This window comes from Jaculus jaculus, chromosome 4 (genome assembly GCF_020740685.1).
Source record: "Jaculus jaculus isolate mJacJac1 chromosome 4, mJacJac1.mat.Y.cur, whole genome shotgun sequence".
Lineage (NCBI taxonomy): Eukaryota > Metazoa > Chordata > Mammalia > Rodentia > Dipodidae > Jaculus > Jaculus jaculus.
In genome coordinates, this window is record NC_059105.1 from 159407149 (window position 1) to 159421699 (window position 14551).

Consider the following 14551-nt stretch of genomic DNA (forward strand, 5'->3'; position numbering starts at 1 on the left):
TGTGTATGTGTGTGTATAATTGAAAACTTCCATAATTGTAAACAATATCCCATGGTAATTCCTTCCCTCCCCCCCACTTTCCCCTTTGAAACTCCACCCTCCATCATATCCCCTCCCCATCTCAATCAGTCTCTCTTTTATTTTGATGGCATGATCTTTTCTTCCTATTACGATGGTCTTGTGTAGGTAGTGTCAGGCACTGTGAGGTCATGGATATCCAGGCCATTTTGTGTCTGGAGGAGCATGTTGTAAGGAGTCCTACCCTTCCTTTAGCTCTTACATTCTTTCTGCCACCTCTTCCGCAATGGACCCTGAGCCATGGGAGGTGTGATTGAGATATTTCAGTGCTGAGCTCTCAATCTGTCACTTCTTCTTAGTACCATGGTGCCTTCTGAGTCATCCCAAGGTCACTGCCATCTGAAAACAGAAGGTTCTTTAATCAGAAGTGAGAATAGCATTAATATATGGGTATGAACATTAAGAGAAGTGCTTACTGGGCAGTTTGGTGAACATGGTATATACTTTTTTTTTTTTTTTTTTGGTTTTCCAAGGTAGGTGTTCGCTCTAGCCCAGGCCGATCTGGAATTCACTATGTAGTCTCAGGGTAGCCTCGAACTCATGTCAATCCTCCTACCTCTGCCTCCTGAGGCTGGGATTAAAGGCGTGTGCCACCACGCCCGGCCCAATCTCCAGTTTCTAAGCCTGTGGTCTTGTGACTGTCTCCAGAAGATCTGGTCAGCTGTGGGTGGAAGCCAGGAAGAGAAGGGGCCAGATGTGCTGTGGGATGACACTGGCGGTTGGAGGGTCCCTCTTTACAGCTCCAGGACCAGATACTTCTGTAGTTCACAGTGGACGGGAAATCTTGGCTCCGTAACTCCCACAGACTCTTTCACCTCCTTGAAGCCTAGGAACAGAGATTTCAATTTCTTATTTAAAAGTACATCCCATGGGGCTGGAGAGATGGCTTAGCGGTTAAGCGCTTGCCTGTGAAGCCTAAGGACCCCGGTTCGAGGCTCGGTTCCCCAGGTCCCACGTTAGCCAGATGCACAAGGGGGCGCACGTGTCTGGAGTTAGTTTGCAGAGGCTGGAAGCCCTGGCGCGCCCCTTCTCTCTCTCTCCCTCCGTCTGTCTTTCTCTCTGTGTCTGACGCTCTCAAATAAATAAATAAAAATTAAAAATAAAATACATCCCATGAATAAATCAGAAGAAAGGGAAGAAAATAACCCTGCAATAAAATATGAGAAGTGGAGGCATGTGTTGGTGTATGAACCGTTACCTTTGCTGGCCCACCGCAGTGACAGACCCGCCCTGCCGCAGGCTATGATAGGACCTTAAGTTACTGGCCTCTGCCTTCTGCTACCAAGCAGCACAAGCAGGGGACGACCCGTGTGACCCAGGACCATATCCAGGTGTCCTCTCGCCTTGTGCTGTGTTCTAAGGGCTAACTCCACAATGCATGGCCCATATACCTCAACAAGGAGGGGCCAGGGGGACGGGGTAGGACATGGCTGAGCCTAACAGTGGTACCAACTTGACTGTATTCACTGAGTACAAAACTAATTAATAATAATAATTAAAAAAGAGATCATACTAGGACAGCAAAAAATAATCTGGTATGGAGCTGGGCGTGGTGGCGCACGCCTTTCATCCCAGCACTCGGGAGGCAGAGGTAGGAGGAGCGACGTGAGTTCGAGGCCACCCTGAGACTCCATAGTGAAGTCCAGGTCAGCCTGGGTCAGAGTGAGACCCTACCTCAAAAAACAAAACAAACAAACAAAAAAATCTGGTATGGATGCTGGGGATTCGGGCTTCCTTTAACATCACGGGCGGGGTGGGGGAAGTGCTTTTAAAAATCACCCCAGGGCTGGAGAGATGGCTTAGTGGTTAAGGCGCTTGTGCCTAAGGACCCACATTCGACTCTCCAGATCCCACGTTAGCCTGACGCACAAAGGTGCTCCTGTGCTTGAGGGAAGCAGCTAAGTCTCCTGGTTAAGTGTGAGTCCCTGGTCAGCTCTCTCAGTTTCCTCCAAACTCCCTGGGTCTGCAATCAACTCATTCATGTTTATAAAAATGCTTAAAATGATGTTGACCACACAGCCAACCATGAACTTAGCTGTGTTTTTTGGGGGTTTTGTTTGTTGTTTTTGTTTTAATGAAGGGCAACTGAGATGGAAAGAGGTGCCCAAGGGGTGTCTGGGTGTGGAGTAGAGATGAAACTGAGGCTAGAGAGCCCGTGTTCTTGAGGCTCAGGACTTCTGTCCCGCAGGGCATGCCTGGGGGCGCGGGACCCCTACTGCGGCTGGGATGGGAAGCAGCATCGTTGCAGCACCCTGGAGGACAGCTCCAACATGAGCCTCTGGACCCAGAACATCACCGCCTGTCCCGTGAGCACCCCCTTTTTGCCTTCCCCTCAGCCCCCTCCCCACAGGGCAGGCTATGACTCCCCCATCAGTGCCTCTCCAGGTTCCCTGGGGATTTTTGTCTCCCGTCTGTCTCTGCCTTGAGTGACAGGAGTCCAACCCCCCCCTCCCCCATGTGAGTCTGCAGGTACGGAATGTGACCCGGGATGGGGGCTTTGGCCCATGGTCACCATGGCAACCATGTGAACACTTAGATGGAGACAATTCAGGTTCTTGCCTGTGCCAGGCCCGATCCTGTGACTCCCCACGCCCCCGATGTGGGGGCTTAGACTGCCTGGGGCCAGCCATCCACATTGCCAACTGCTCCAGGTAGGTTCAGGACAGGGCTTGTGGCGCGTCTGCTTAGCATTCAGATGGGGGAAAAGAGTCAGGGCGACAGGACGTCCCAGCCAGATGTTTACACTTCAGGACAGTGCTGGGGACTGGAGACGTGGCTTATGTCTGAGGCAGGAGATGTGAGCCCTAGAAGAGTTTCCTCTTGCCGGGAAGAAAATGCCAAGGTAAAGACTGGACAGGCATGGACATCACGCCACTTCCAAGAGCTAGCCACAGAAAGCCTTTCTGTACCCAGACTTGAGGACAGCACAAGGTGGTGGCAATCCTGACCAGCTCCCTGACCACTCAAGACTTTTTCTAAATAAGGAATACAAGACAACTGCCCCCCATCCCCGGAATTGTTCAGAAGGTTAAAAGAGATAGTGTCACGGAAAGAACGTACACATTGCCTGCTACCTCGGGGCTCCATACAGTGGACATGATCACAGCTAATCTATAACTGTGGACACTCTTAAAAATAATGATTTTCATCTACATTCAGTGGTTTAACCCTCACAAGCCACATCAACGGGCAGGGATGCAATCATTATTAGTCTTGCTTCAAAGATCAGGGTGCCAGCAAGCGAGAGAGAGCCCAACCCGTGCAGTGGACATGAATGAGCCGTGTCTGAGGTTGAGGCCGAGCATGTGCGGTGGCGGAGGGAGACAGGGTCTGAGAGTGAGGAAGGCTGAAGATGGGAACGGTGCCTGCGCCCTTCTCTAAAGAGTGTGTCCTTTTGCCTGTCTGTGTAGGGGCCCCGCCCTATCTGTGTCCTTGGCCCTGAGCCCAGCCTGATATGGAAGAAGGCTCTCAATACATATTTGAGGCATGAATGAGCAAAAAACGGATGAATGCACGAATCTGCCTGAGACAGCCTGGTTAGGAGTTGATATTTTCTGTCCACTGTCTTGCCAGTCCTGACAATACCAAAAAAAAAAAAAATCTATCTGCCCCTCCCCCCCAATGTAGCCCAGATCTTAAGAAGTTTAGGGGGGCTCAGAGGGGCATGTGTCTCTGTCCCCTCTCACCTCACCAGGAATGGGGCGTGGACCCCATGGTCTCCGTGGGCTCAGTGCAGCACATCCTGTGGAATAGGCTTCCAGGTCCGCCAGCGAAGTTGTAGCAACCCGGCCCCTCGCCACGGGGGCCGCATCTGCGTGGGCAAAAGCCGGGAGGAGAGGTAATCTGGGTGGGGTGCGTGTGTGTGTGTGTGGGGGGGGTTGGTGTATCCCATGTCTGGCTGCTCTGAGCCCACAGACCTCCTAGAACGCAGCCTGGATCCCCAAGGTGCCTTGGAGAGGACTTCAGTCCTCCCCTGTCCTCTGCTGTCCTTGGGGTGGCGGCGCCCCTCCCTGGGATGAATGACATTTGTGCCTCTCCAACTCCAGGTTCTGCAATGAAAACACGCCCTGCCCGGTACCCATCTTCTGGGCTTCCTGGGGCTCATGGGGCAAGTGCAGCAGCAACTGCGGGGGCGGCGTGCAGTCGCGGCACCGGGCCTGCGAGAATGGCAACTCGTGCCCGGGCTGCAGCGTGGTGAGGGGCGCGCGGGGCGCAGGGGCGCAGGGGCGCTGGGGGGCGCGCGGGAGGAGCAGACGCGGAGGCCATGGGCCTCTAAAACCACTCCTCACCATCCGTCCCCTCCCCAAACACCCCCCACACACACACCGATCCCTCGAAGGAGTTCAAGACGTGCAACCCCGAGAACTGCCCCGAGGTGCGGCGCAACACGCCCTGGACGCCGTGGCTGCCGGTGAACGTGACGCAGGGCGGCGCGCGGCAGGAGCAGCGCTTCCGCTTCACGTGCCGAGCCCCCTTGCCAGATCCACACGGGCTCCAGTTCGGCCGGAGGCGGACCGAGACGAGGACTTGCCCTGCGGATGGCTCTGGAGCCTGCGACACGGATGGTAAGGCGCGGTGGTGGTGGTGGTGGTGTTGGGGAGGACAGAGGGACTCCGGACGACTCCCCTCCACACACACACACACACACACACACACACACACACACTCCGCGCTCCCGGGCTGAGGTCCTTGGTCCTCCCCAGCCCTGGTGGAGGACCTCCTGCGCAGCGGGAGCACCTCGCCGCACACGCTGAGCGGAGGCTGGGCCGCCTGGGGACCCTGGTCGTCGTGCTCCCGGGACTGCGAGCTGGGCTTCCGTGTCCGCAAGAGGACGTGCACCAACCCGGAACCCCGCAACGGGGGCCTGCCCTGTGTGGGCGATGCCACCGAGTACCAGGACTGCAACCCACAGGCTTGCCCAGGTACCCTTGCCTAAGCAATCCTTGACCTGGGGGAAACTCCATCGCCCCTGGGATGCTCTTTGACCGCGTGGCTTGTTGGATGGGCTGGACGTTAAGGTCAGGTGGCCCAGGGCAGACTCTCACGCCTTTGCTATTTATTCCCACTGCCATCTGCTTACAGTACGGGGCGCCTGGTCCTGCTGGACCGCGTGGTCCCAGTGCTCAGCATCCTGCGGGGGTGGCCATTACCAACGCACACGTTCCTGCACCAGCCCGGCGCCCTCGCCAGGTGAGGACATCTGTCTCGGCCTGCACACGGAGGAGGCGCTGTGTGCCACACAGGCCTGCCCAGGTACTGGCTACCTCTGGATTGGGGAGGGTTGGACATCGCGGAGCCTCAGACGCCCACAGCAGGGGATCCTGAGACGCTTAGCCTCCTCCCGACCCACAAACCCACAGAAGGATGGTCGCCGTGGTCGGAATGGGGCGCGTGTAGTGAGGATGGGGCTCAGAGCCGGAGCCGGAACTGCGAGGAGCTTGTCCCGGCGCCCGGAGCGTGCGCTGGTAACAGCAGCCAGAGCCGGCCCTGTCCCTATAACGAGATTCCTGGTAGGTCCTTGTGCGAGCGTTTTCACCATCTTCCCACACTCCCCCCCCCCCACCATGTCCTTCTGAAGTGTGGGTCCAGGGCTAGGAGGAAGGGTGCGTGATGAACTGGACCTTGTTACAGTCAGGTTGGCATTGCTGGCAGAAATCACCTGACCAAGAGCAGCTTGTGGGAAAAAAAAAAAAAAGGTTTAGGGCTGGAGAGATGGCTTAGCGGTTAAGCGCTTGCCTGTGAAGCCTAAGGACCCTGGTTCGAGGCTCGATTCCCCAGGTCCCAAGTTAGCCAGATGCACAAGGGGGCGCAAGTGTCTGGAGTTCATTTGCAGTGGCTGGAGGCCCTGGCGCGCCCACTCTCTCTCTCTCTCTCTCTCTCTCTGTCTGTCTCTGTCACTCCCAAATAAATAAAAATAAACAAAAAAATTTTCTTAAAAAAAAGTTTATTTTAGCTTGCAGACTCAAGGGGAAGCTCCACAATGGCAGGGGGAACGATGGCATGAGCAGAGGGTGGACATCACCCCCTGGCCAACATCGGGTGGACAACAGCAACAGGACAGTGTGCCAAACACTAGCAAGGGGACACTGGCTATCACACCCATAAGCCTGCTCCCAACAATACACTGCCTCCAGGAGGTGTTAACTCCCAGATCTCCCTCAGCATCCAGAACACCTAAGTTTATGGGGGACCTCTGAATCAAACCACCACAGACCTCCCCCACCGCCCCCCAGTGAATGACCCACCCTGCATAGAGCAGGAGGGCAAGAGAAGACAAGCTGGAGAGAGCCCTGCTCTAACTTCGGGTTCTCTCCGATCACACACCGCGCCCCCCCCCGCTTTGTCCTAATCTTTTGCACTTGTCCCCTACAGTCATCCTGTCTGCTTCCAGCGTGGAGGACGCCACTGGCTGCGGAGGTAAAAAAAAGGAGCCACAGGTGACGCTGTCCATCAGCCTTCCTCCCACCCACTGTGGAGTGGGAGCTCCTCTCACTTCTGCTACACAGAGCCACGCCTTGGGGCGCCCCTTGCTTCGAGGTCATGTATAGGGGAGGACCTAGTCCCAACTAGGAGGTCATCCTGTATCCAAGAAAGTTACCCAACTCCAGATCCTCTGGCTGTCTCTTCTGACTTAGCCCACAGATTGTCCTGTAAGAGAGCGCACCCCCTTCCCACCCGCAGTGATAGACTTCTCAGCCTCCCTGTTTCCACTGATGCCAGCCTCGAAGCCCTTCGTGTCCCTGAGCCCGTGGCTGTCTTTGCTCCCAGAGAGACAATCGGGAGTCCCCTTCTCCGCAGTTGGCCCTGTTCTCACGACCTGCCTGTCTTCCTCCAGGGTTCAATCTCATCCACCTGGTGGCCACCGGCGTCTCCTGCTTCCTGGGCTCCGGGCTTCTCACCTTGGCAGTGTACTTGTTTTGCCAGCACTGCCAGCGCCAGTCTCAGGAGTCCACACTTGTCCATCCTGCCACCCCTAACCACTTGCACTACAAGGGAGGGGGCACCCCCAAAAATGAGAAGTACACACCCATGGAGTTCAAGGTAAGAGCCTTGGTGGCGAGGCGGAAGTGGGAAAGGGACCGTGGTCCCGACACCGGGCTGGGTGTTGCGCTCAGGTCCGCATCGCTGGTAGAAATCACCTGACCAAGAGCAGCTTGTGGGAGAAAAAAAAAAGAGCTTTATTTTGGCTTACAGGTTCGAGGGGAAGCTCCACGATGGCAGGGAAAATGACGGCATGAGCAGGGGGTGGACATCACCCCGTGGCCCACATCAGGTGGACAATAGCAACAGGAGAGTGTGCCAAACACTGGCAAGGGGACGCTGGCTATAACACCCATAAGCCCGCCCCCAACAATACACCCTCTCCAGGAGGCGTTAATTCCCAAATCTCCATCAGCTGGGAACCCAGCATTCAGAACACCTAAGTTTTTGGGGGACACCTGAATCAAGAAGCAGGAGTGATGAGAAGTTGTCCCTTGTTAATGGCCGGAATGTCCCTTCTCCGTTTGGCTCCTAGATTCCTTGCCCTGGGTCGGCCCCTTCCCCACGCATTCCCTCACTCCTTTCTCTCTGGTTCCTTCTTCTTCTTTACCTGTGGTCATCCGATTTATTTACGATTTTTTATTAGTTATGTACACAGTGTGTATACAACCATGTTGGTACCATCATTAACCTCCTCCCTGTCCTCCCCCCCACCCTTCCACAGGGACTCTCATCATTGGGGAATGTGGGTCATGCCTTGTGGGGTTAGCCATCAGTTGTGGGTAAGAGGCAATGTCTCTATGCATAATGTCTCAACATGTGGCTCTAACAATCTTTTGGTCCCTCTTCCTTCTCATAGACCCTGAACAAGAATAACTTGATCCCCGATGACAGAGCCAACTTCTACCCGCTGCAGCAGACCAATGTGTACACGACCACCTATTACCCCAGCCCGCTGAACAAGCCCAGCTTCCGGCCCGAGGCTTCTCCTGGACAGCGGCGCTTCACCAACAGCTGATGTCACCGCTCGTGGACTTCAGCTCCTGCCTTTCCAAGGCACAGAGCGGTGGAGATGGGACCATCGAGCCACTTTGGTTTTCTTCCCTTGCACTGGGCCAAGAACATGTTGCCTGGCCTGTTGGGGGTCCCATCTGGCTTCAGAACGCTCTGCTTGTTGGTCTTACTACCGGGGTGGGAAAGGGTTGGCTTCAAGCCAGCGCGTGGCTACGGATCCAGCTCAGCCCAGGTTTCTTGGCCTCCTTGTGAGCCACCATCGCCTGTCCCTGCCAGGTCTGAGCTGCCGACCTACTGGGCATGTGAGAGATTGGAAAGTAGGCATGAAAGGCAAGGCGGTCTGACCCTCTCTGGCTGACCCCAAGACAGAAAGACTTGGACAGCATCCAGCTTGTCTCTGAAAAGACTGAATTAAATGGCCCGGTAACTCTGCATCTCTGCCTAAGGCTGGACCATTGTGGTGCTTCCTGCAAGTGGCACAGGTGATCAACGATGGTCCAGGTTGTCCATCCCCACCTAATATGCTGTATCTTGCCCAGGGACATCCCTCTGGGCAGGGGCAGTAATGGGAACTGGAGGCTGGTCTCCGTTGAGAAGGCCCTTTAATCTGACTTGGCACAGGCCCCAACCTCACCTTCAGAGCGCGCACAAGTGGCCCAGGAAGAAGAGAGGCTCAAGACCACCAGAGACAGACTCTGGCCTCTGGACCTCGATGGAGACCATCTTCCAGTTGCTGCTTAACAGTCATTGGCTGAGACCTGCTTGGAAGTCTCTGCTGGCCCCTTATCTATTCAGGACCACACACACACACACACACACACACACACACTGGCTGCTACAACAACAAAAAAGATGTTGAACTGTGGCATTATTGATTAAAGATGATATCCAGTTTCCAAATGCAAACTGTCTTTGTGCATATGTGTGTAGGGCCCCCCCTTGGCACAGTCTGGTCTCTGAGGTAACAACTGCTTTCTCAAAGCAGAGGAAACAGCCCAATAGAGTCTGCCATTAAGAGAGGACATCTTGCCCGGATGTGGGTTCATGCACACGCTCACACGTTTTCCCTAATCTGTTTTGGAAAAGAAGTTGGGGATAAGCAGAGCTCACAAGTGGGTGCACAATGTCAAACAAAGACACCACCATGGGAGAGGCTGGGCTAGTTCCCCCAGCAGCTCTTCCCAGCAGGAACTCTATGGTGGAGATGGAGAACCTAAGCAGGAGAGTCATCATGAGGGTGATTTATGAGATGTGCTCAATGCTGAGTTTAATAAAACCCAATTGAGAAATGAGTCAACCTGTAAGGTGGGAGAAACCTAACGTTGTTGCTTCTGAATTAAATAAAAAATAACCTCAGAGCTGAATTCAGCCCATCAAATCAATGCTGCCATTTTGGATGAGATTGATGGACATATTAAATCCAGAGAGTAATTTCCTGACTTAATTGGATAGGTCCATTCTCATAAGATTCTCAGCAAAGTAGGTAGATTTAGAAGGCCTGGGATCTTGGTAGCGGAGGGAGAGGAGGCTCTTGGGGAATGGAGGAAGAAGTGCTTGAAGCTTTGGGGCATCTGGAAGAGCACAACGTGCCTGGACACTTGCTGTTCACGGGAGACAACTGAAACGGCAATGTCTCTGGGCCCAGGGGCAACTCAGGGAACGCGAGAGTGGTCACACTCTCCAGCTTCCTTTGCTCGGTCCTTTGAGGCCCATAGTCCCGAGCTTGTGGGAGCCTGTGGTGCAGCTTAGGTCCCCATGTCCCATTGCCTTGAGACTGGCAGGGCTAGCGAACGCAGCAGGTATCCAGGGCCAGTGTGTCTACCTCTGAAGGGTCTCTCAGGGGTGATCAAAAGGAGGGGTAAGACTGCGTGTCATGGAGGATTCCCAGATAATGTTCACTCCCATTGGTTGGAATAGCATTCCCGGGAGTGTAAACCCTTGGGTGTCCTGTGCATGGGCTGAACCACAACACACACACACACACACACACACACACACACACACACACACACACACTGGATTCTCTTTATGAAAACAAGGCACTGGGAGCCGGGTATGATGGCGCACACCTTTCAATCCCAGCACTCGGGAGGCAGAGGTAGGAGGATCGCCGTGAGTTCGAGGCTACCCTGAGACTCCATAGTGAATTCCAGGTCAGCCTGGGCCAGAGTGAGACCCTACCTCAACCCCTCCCCCCAAAAAGAGAAAAACCAAAGGAAAAAAAAATGGCATTGGGGCTGGAGAGATGGCTTAGCAGTTAAGGTGCTTGCCTACAAAGCCTGAGGACCCAGGTTCGATTCCCTAGTACTCACATAAGCCAGATGCACAAGGTGGCTCATGCATCTGGAGTTCTCCCCCACCCCTTGCTTGCAAGTAATAATTTAAAAACAGAAACACATGGCTTTGGAGACCTAACCATTCAGAAATTCAGGCACAAAAGGCTCCACACTGCTTTCTATTTAATAACCAGCCCCAGCTCAGAGCTGAGGACCCTAAAAGTCCCCCAACACACATGCCAGAACGATGGGGTGCTCTCTGGCAGGTGTCATGGAACTGAAGTGTCTAGGGTAAGTGGGAGCAGGTGTTCCAGGTTGTCTCTGGCACTTTAAAAAAAATTATTTTTATTTATTTATTTGAGAGAGAATGGGTGCACCAGGGCATCCAGCCACTGCAACTCCAGACACGTGTGTCACCTTGTGCATCTGGCTTATGTAGGTCCTGGGGTATCCAACCTGAGTCCTTTGGCTAAACCATCTCTCCAGCCCTCAGGCACTTCTAAGTTTAACTTTATGCATGTGCTCACTTTCTTTTTATTAAAGTCATACATATTCATTACAGAAAAGATAGAGGATGCAAGGAACCAAAACTCTATGATTATACTGAAAACCAAGGCAGAGACCTGAGGATTTAAAATGCGACGTGAAGACATTCTTCCCCTTTCTCTCAAAAATCACCCCAAAGGCAAAGAGAATAATAATAACGTTAAAAAAAAAAAAAAAAAAGCTCAGGCTGGAGAGATGGCTTAGGGGTTAAGCACTTACCTGTGAAGCCTAAGGACCCCAGTTCAAGGCTTGATTCCCCAGGTTCCACATAAGCCTGATGCACAAGGGGGCGCACGCATCTGGAGTTCGTTTGCAGTGGCTGGAGGCCCTGGCGTGCCCATTCTCTCTCTCTATCTGCCTCTTTCTTTCTCTGTCTGTTGCTCTCAAATAAATAAATAAATAAAAATAAATAAATAGGTTAAAAGCTCTGCCACTATTTTCAATAGAGTGAGCATGTAACTGTAATCCTAATACATAATGCAATTGTCCCTTGGTTTTCTTGGGCAGTTGGTTCCAGGACACATCCCTCCACCGTAGACACTAAAGTCTGTGGATGTGGAAGTCCATTCTGTAAAATGGAGTAGTGTTTGCATTTAGGCTGGGCGCATCCTCCCATGCATTTTCACCATCTCTGAATACTTACGATACCCACTGCAGTGTGAATGCATTTGTGCATAGCTGTTGCTTGGTTATTGGTAAAGGAATAATGAGAACTTTTTTTTTTTTAACTTGCACAGGTGGGTTGAAGAGATGGCTGAGTGGTTAAGGTGTTTGCCTGCCAAGCCTCAGGACTCATACTGGACTCTCCAGGTCCCACGTAAGCCAGATGCACAGAGATGCAAGCACACAGCGTCACACATGGACACAAGGGGGCGCACTCTGGAGTTCAATTGCAGTGGCTACAGGCCCTGGGGCGCCAATTCTTTCTCTTCCACTCTCTTTGCTGGTTCCTTTTAGGAACTTCTCTACCACCAAGCCCCACCTCTCCTCCTCCTCCTCTTGTTTATCCTCTTCCTCCTCCTCCTCTTCTTCTTCTCTCTCTATCTCTTGCTTTCTTGCATAAAAAGACCAGTCTATTGGGCTTGCCTCAAAATAACAAAAAGTTTAAAAAATTTAAAAATCTGCACATGTTTAGTACAGATGCAATTTTCCCCATTTTCCATCTGTGGTTGGTTGGCTCTCTAGATGTGGAACCTGTGTGTAGGGAGGGCTGATTGTTCAAGAAGGCCGTGCACATGGAGTAACAGTGATCATCTGGGAGGCAGACTGGGCCAAACCTAAGCATCCAAGAGCTTTCAGAAATAATAAGGCGTTGAAGGAGGCTGGTCTGAGGAGGATGAGTATTGAAGAGAGGTGTTGGCTGCAAATCTGTCTGTGTCAGCCAGCTCTCAAGTTTTTGTTTTTTTTTTAATTCCTTTTGTTCATTTTTGTTTATTTATTTGAGAATGACAGACAGACAGAGAGAGAGAGAGGGAGAGAATGGGTGCACCAGGGCCTCCAGCCACTGCAAACAAACTCCAGACACGTGCGCCCCCTTGTGCATCTGGCTAAGGTGGGTCCTGGGGAATGGAGCCTTGAACGGGGGTCCTTAGGCTTCACAGGCAAGTGCTTAACCGCTAAGCCATCTCTCCAGCCCAGCTCTCAAGTTTTTATTTATGTTGCATGATTTATTTAAACCTGTTTGCAAAAATAAAACATGGGTACAGAGAAGCTATGCAAAACAAAGCGGAAGCCATGCGTGGTGGCACACGCCTTGAACCTCAGCACTTGGGAGGCAGAGGTAGGAGGATCACTCTGAGTTTGAGGCCACCCTGAGATTCCAGGTCAGCCTGAGCTAGAGCAAGACCCTACCTCGAAAAACCAAAAAGTCAAACAAACAGATAACAACAAAACAACAAAAGCAGAGCTTATTGAACATAAGGCAAACAGCCTAGTAACAATTACCCATGTCAAAAAGTAGAAGCTTGACAACATCCCAGGAGAATTTTGTGTGTGTGTGGACTTTCCAGGCCCCATGTAAGCCAGACGCACAAAGGTGAGGCAAGTGCAAAGTCGCACATGCCCACTAGGTGGCGCAAGTTCTGGAGTTCGATTTTAGTAGCTGAGGCCCAGGCGTGCCAAATCTCTCTCCCTCTCTGTCTCTTGCTCACTTGCTCCCTCTCCCTAAAAATAATACCTAAATAAATAAAAGAAATTCAAAGAACAAAGACAAGGCACGCCAGGGACTCCAGCCACTGCAAACGAACTTGAGACGCACGCACCCCCTTGTGCATCTGGATAACGTGGGTCCTGGGGAATCGAGCCTTAAACGAGGGTCCTTAGGCTTCACAGGCAAGCGCTTAACTGCTAAGCCATTTCTCCAGCTCCACTGAGAGATTTATATAGATTTATATAGTTCATTAGACCAAGGTTTACTTTATGAAAGTTTTCATAATGATTGGAAAACCCTCACTACTCTATTATTCGAAAATGCATCATCCCACTATTCTAACTTATAATAATTCACTTTAAATACTCTCATCAAGCTTTCCTTTACCAAAGAAAACTATTATCCTTGCACATATTCCTTACTTGTCCTCAGGATAAATTTACAGACGTGGAGGCAAGTAGATAATGAGACTCATCAGAGTTAGTTATGATAAAATGAGGATATATGGCTGGCAGAGTGTGTTGGTAGTGGTCCTTTCTAGAACATTTTGGCCTTTGCTGCTCAGAGCTCCAAAACCTGGGGAAAGCTAGTCCCTTGAACTCTCTGCTACCCCCCCCGCCCCCCATCTTCACATGGGGACTTGGAAAAATGTGTTCTTCTGAGAGCCAACTGAATGGGTACTGTCTCTCCAAACAGCAACACTGAAAGGGAAGAGAAGATCAACCAATTATTAACCAATGAGCCATTTGTTGTGATGGTTCATTTTGATTTTGTCAACTTGACTGGGTGAAGGAGAACCTAGGAGATTCATGAAGCACACCTCTGGGTGTCTATGATGGCATCTCTAAACACAATTAGGTCATGAGGGCTGTGACATGGTCAGTTGATTAATCCTTTGATGGAGTCACCATATGAAGACACTTTTTGGAAGGCATAAAAATAAAAGGTGAGGGCTGGAGAGATGGCTTAGCGGTTAAAGTGCTTGCCCGTGAAGCCTAAGGACCCTGGTTCAAGGCTCGATTCCCCAGGACCCATGTTAGCCAGATGCACAAGGGGGTGCACGCATTTGGAGTTCATTTGCAGTGACTGGAAGCCCTGGCCTGCCCATTCTCTCTCTCTCTCTCTCTCTCTCTCTCTCTCTCTCTCTCTCTTTGTCTGTCGATCTCAAATAAATAAATAAAAATTTCAAAATATATAAAAAATAGGAGGTGAGGCCGGGTGTGGTGGCGCACACCTTTAATCGTGGTACTCGGGAGGCAGAGGTAGCAGGACCTGAGTGAGTTCAAGGCCACCCTGAGACTTCATAGTGAATTTCAGGTCAGCCTGAGCTAGAGTGAAAACCTACCTCAAAAAAAAAAAGAAGGCAGGAAGAAGGTAAGGTCTAGTTCGAGGAAGTAGGTCAGTGGGAACATGTTCCTTGGTGATATATCTTGCCTTGCCTTCTTCCTCTATTCCCTCTCTCTCTCTCTTCTGAATGTCCACCATAAAAGAGGTTCTTCAATATATG

At 51.8% G+C, this 14551-nt stretch overlaps 1 protein-coding gene across 5 annotated transcripts in view; it reads left to right on the top strand.

Moving 5' to 3' along the window:
* The window catches only part of Sema5b (semaphorin 5B), a 165260-nt gene extending 156073 nt beyond the window's left edge, over positions 1–9187 (top strand). For 4 of the 5 annotated variants that reach the window (XM_045148307.1, XM_045148308.1, XM_045148310.1 and 1 more), the window contains exons 12-22: positions 2267–2384; positions 2548–2729; positions 3773–3916; positions 4125–4272; positions 4418–4643; positions 4782–5000; positions 5161–5331; positions 5439–5588; positions 6451–6495; positions 6914–7119; positions 7919–9187. In XM_045148307.1, coding sequence (XP_045004242.1) covers positions 2267–2384; positions 2548–2729; positions 3773–3916; positions 4125–4272; positions 4418–4643; positions 4782–5000; positions 5161–5331; positions 5439–5588; positions 6451–6495; positions 6914–7119; positions 7919–8077 — 1768 coding nt within the window. In that variant the 3' untranslated portion in view covers positions 8078–9187. The remainder of the gene's footprint in view (positions 1–2266; positions 2385–2547; positions 2730–3772; positions 3917–4124; positions 4273–4417; positions 4644–4781; positions 5001–5160; positions 5332–5438; positions 5589–6450; positions 6496–6913; positions 7120–7918) is intronic. The other variant, XM_045148311.1, reaches the window with a different exon arrangement.
* The last annotated feature ends 5364 nt before the right edge of the window (positions 9188–14551 follow it).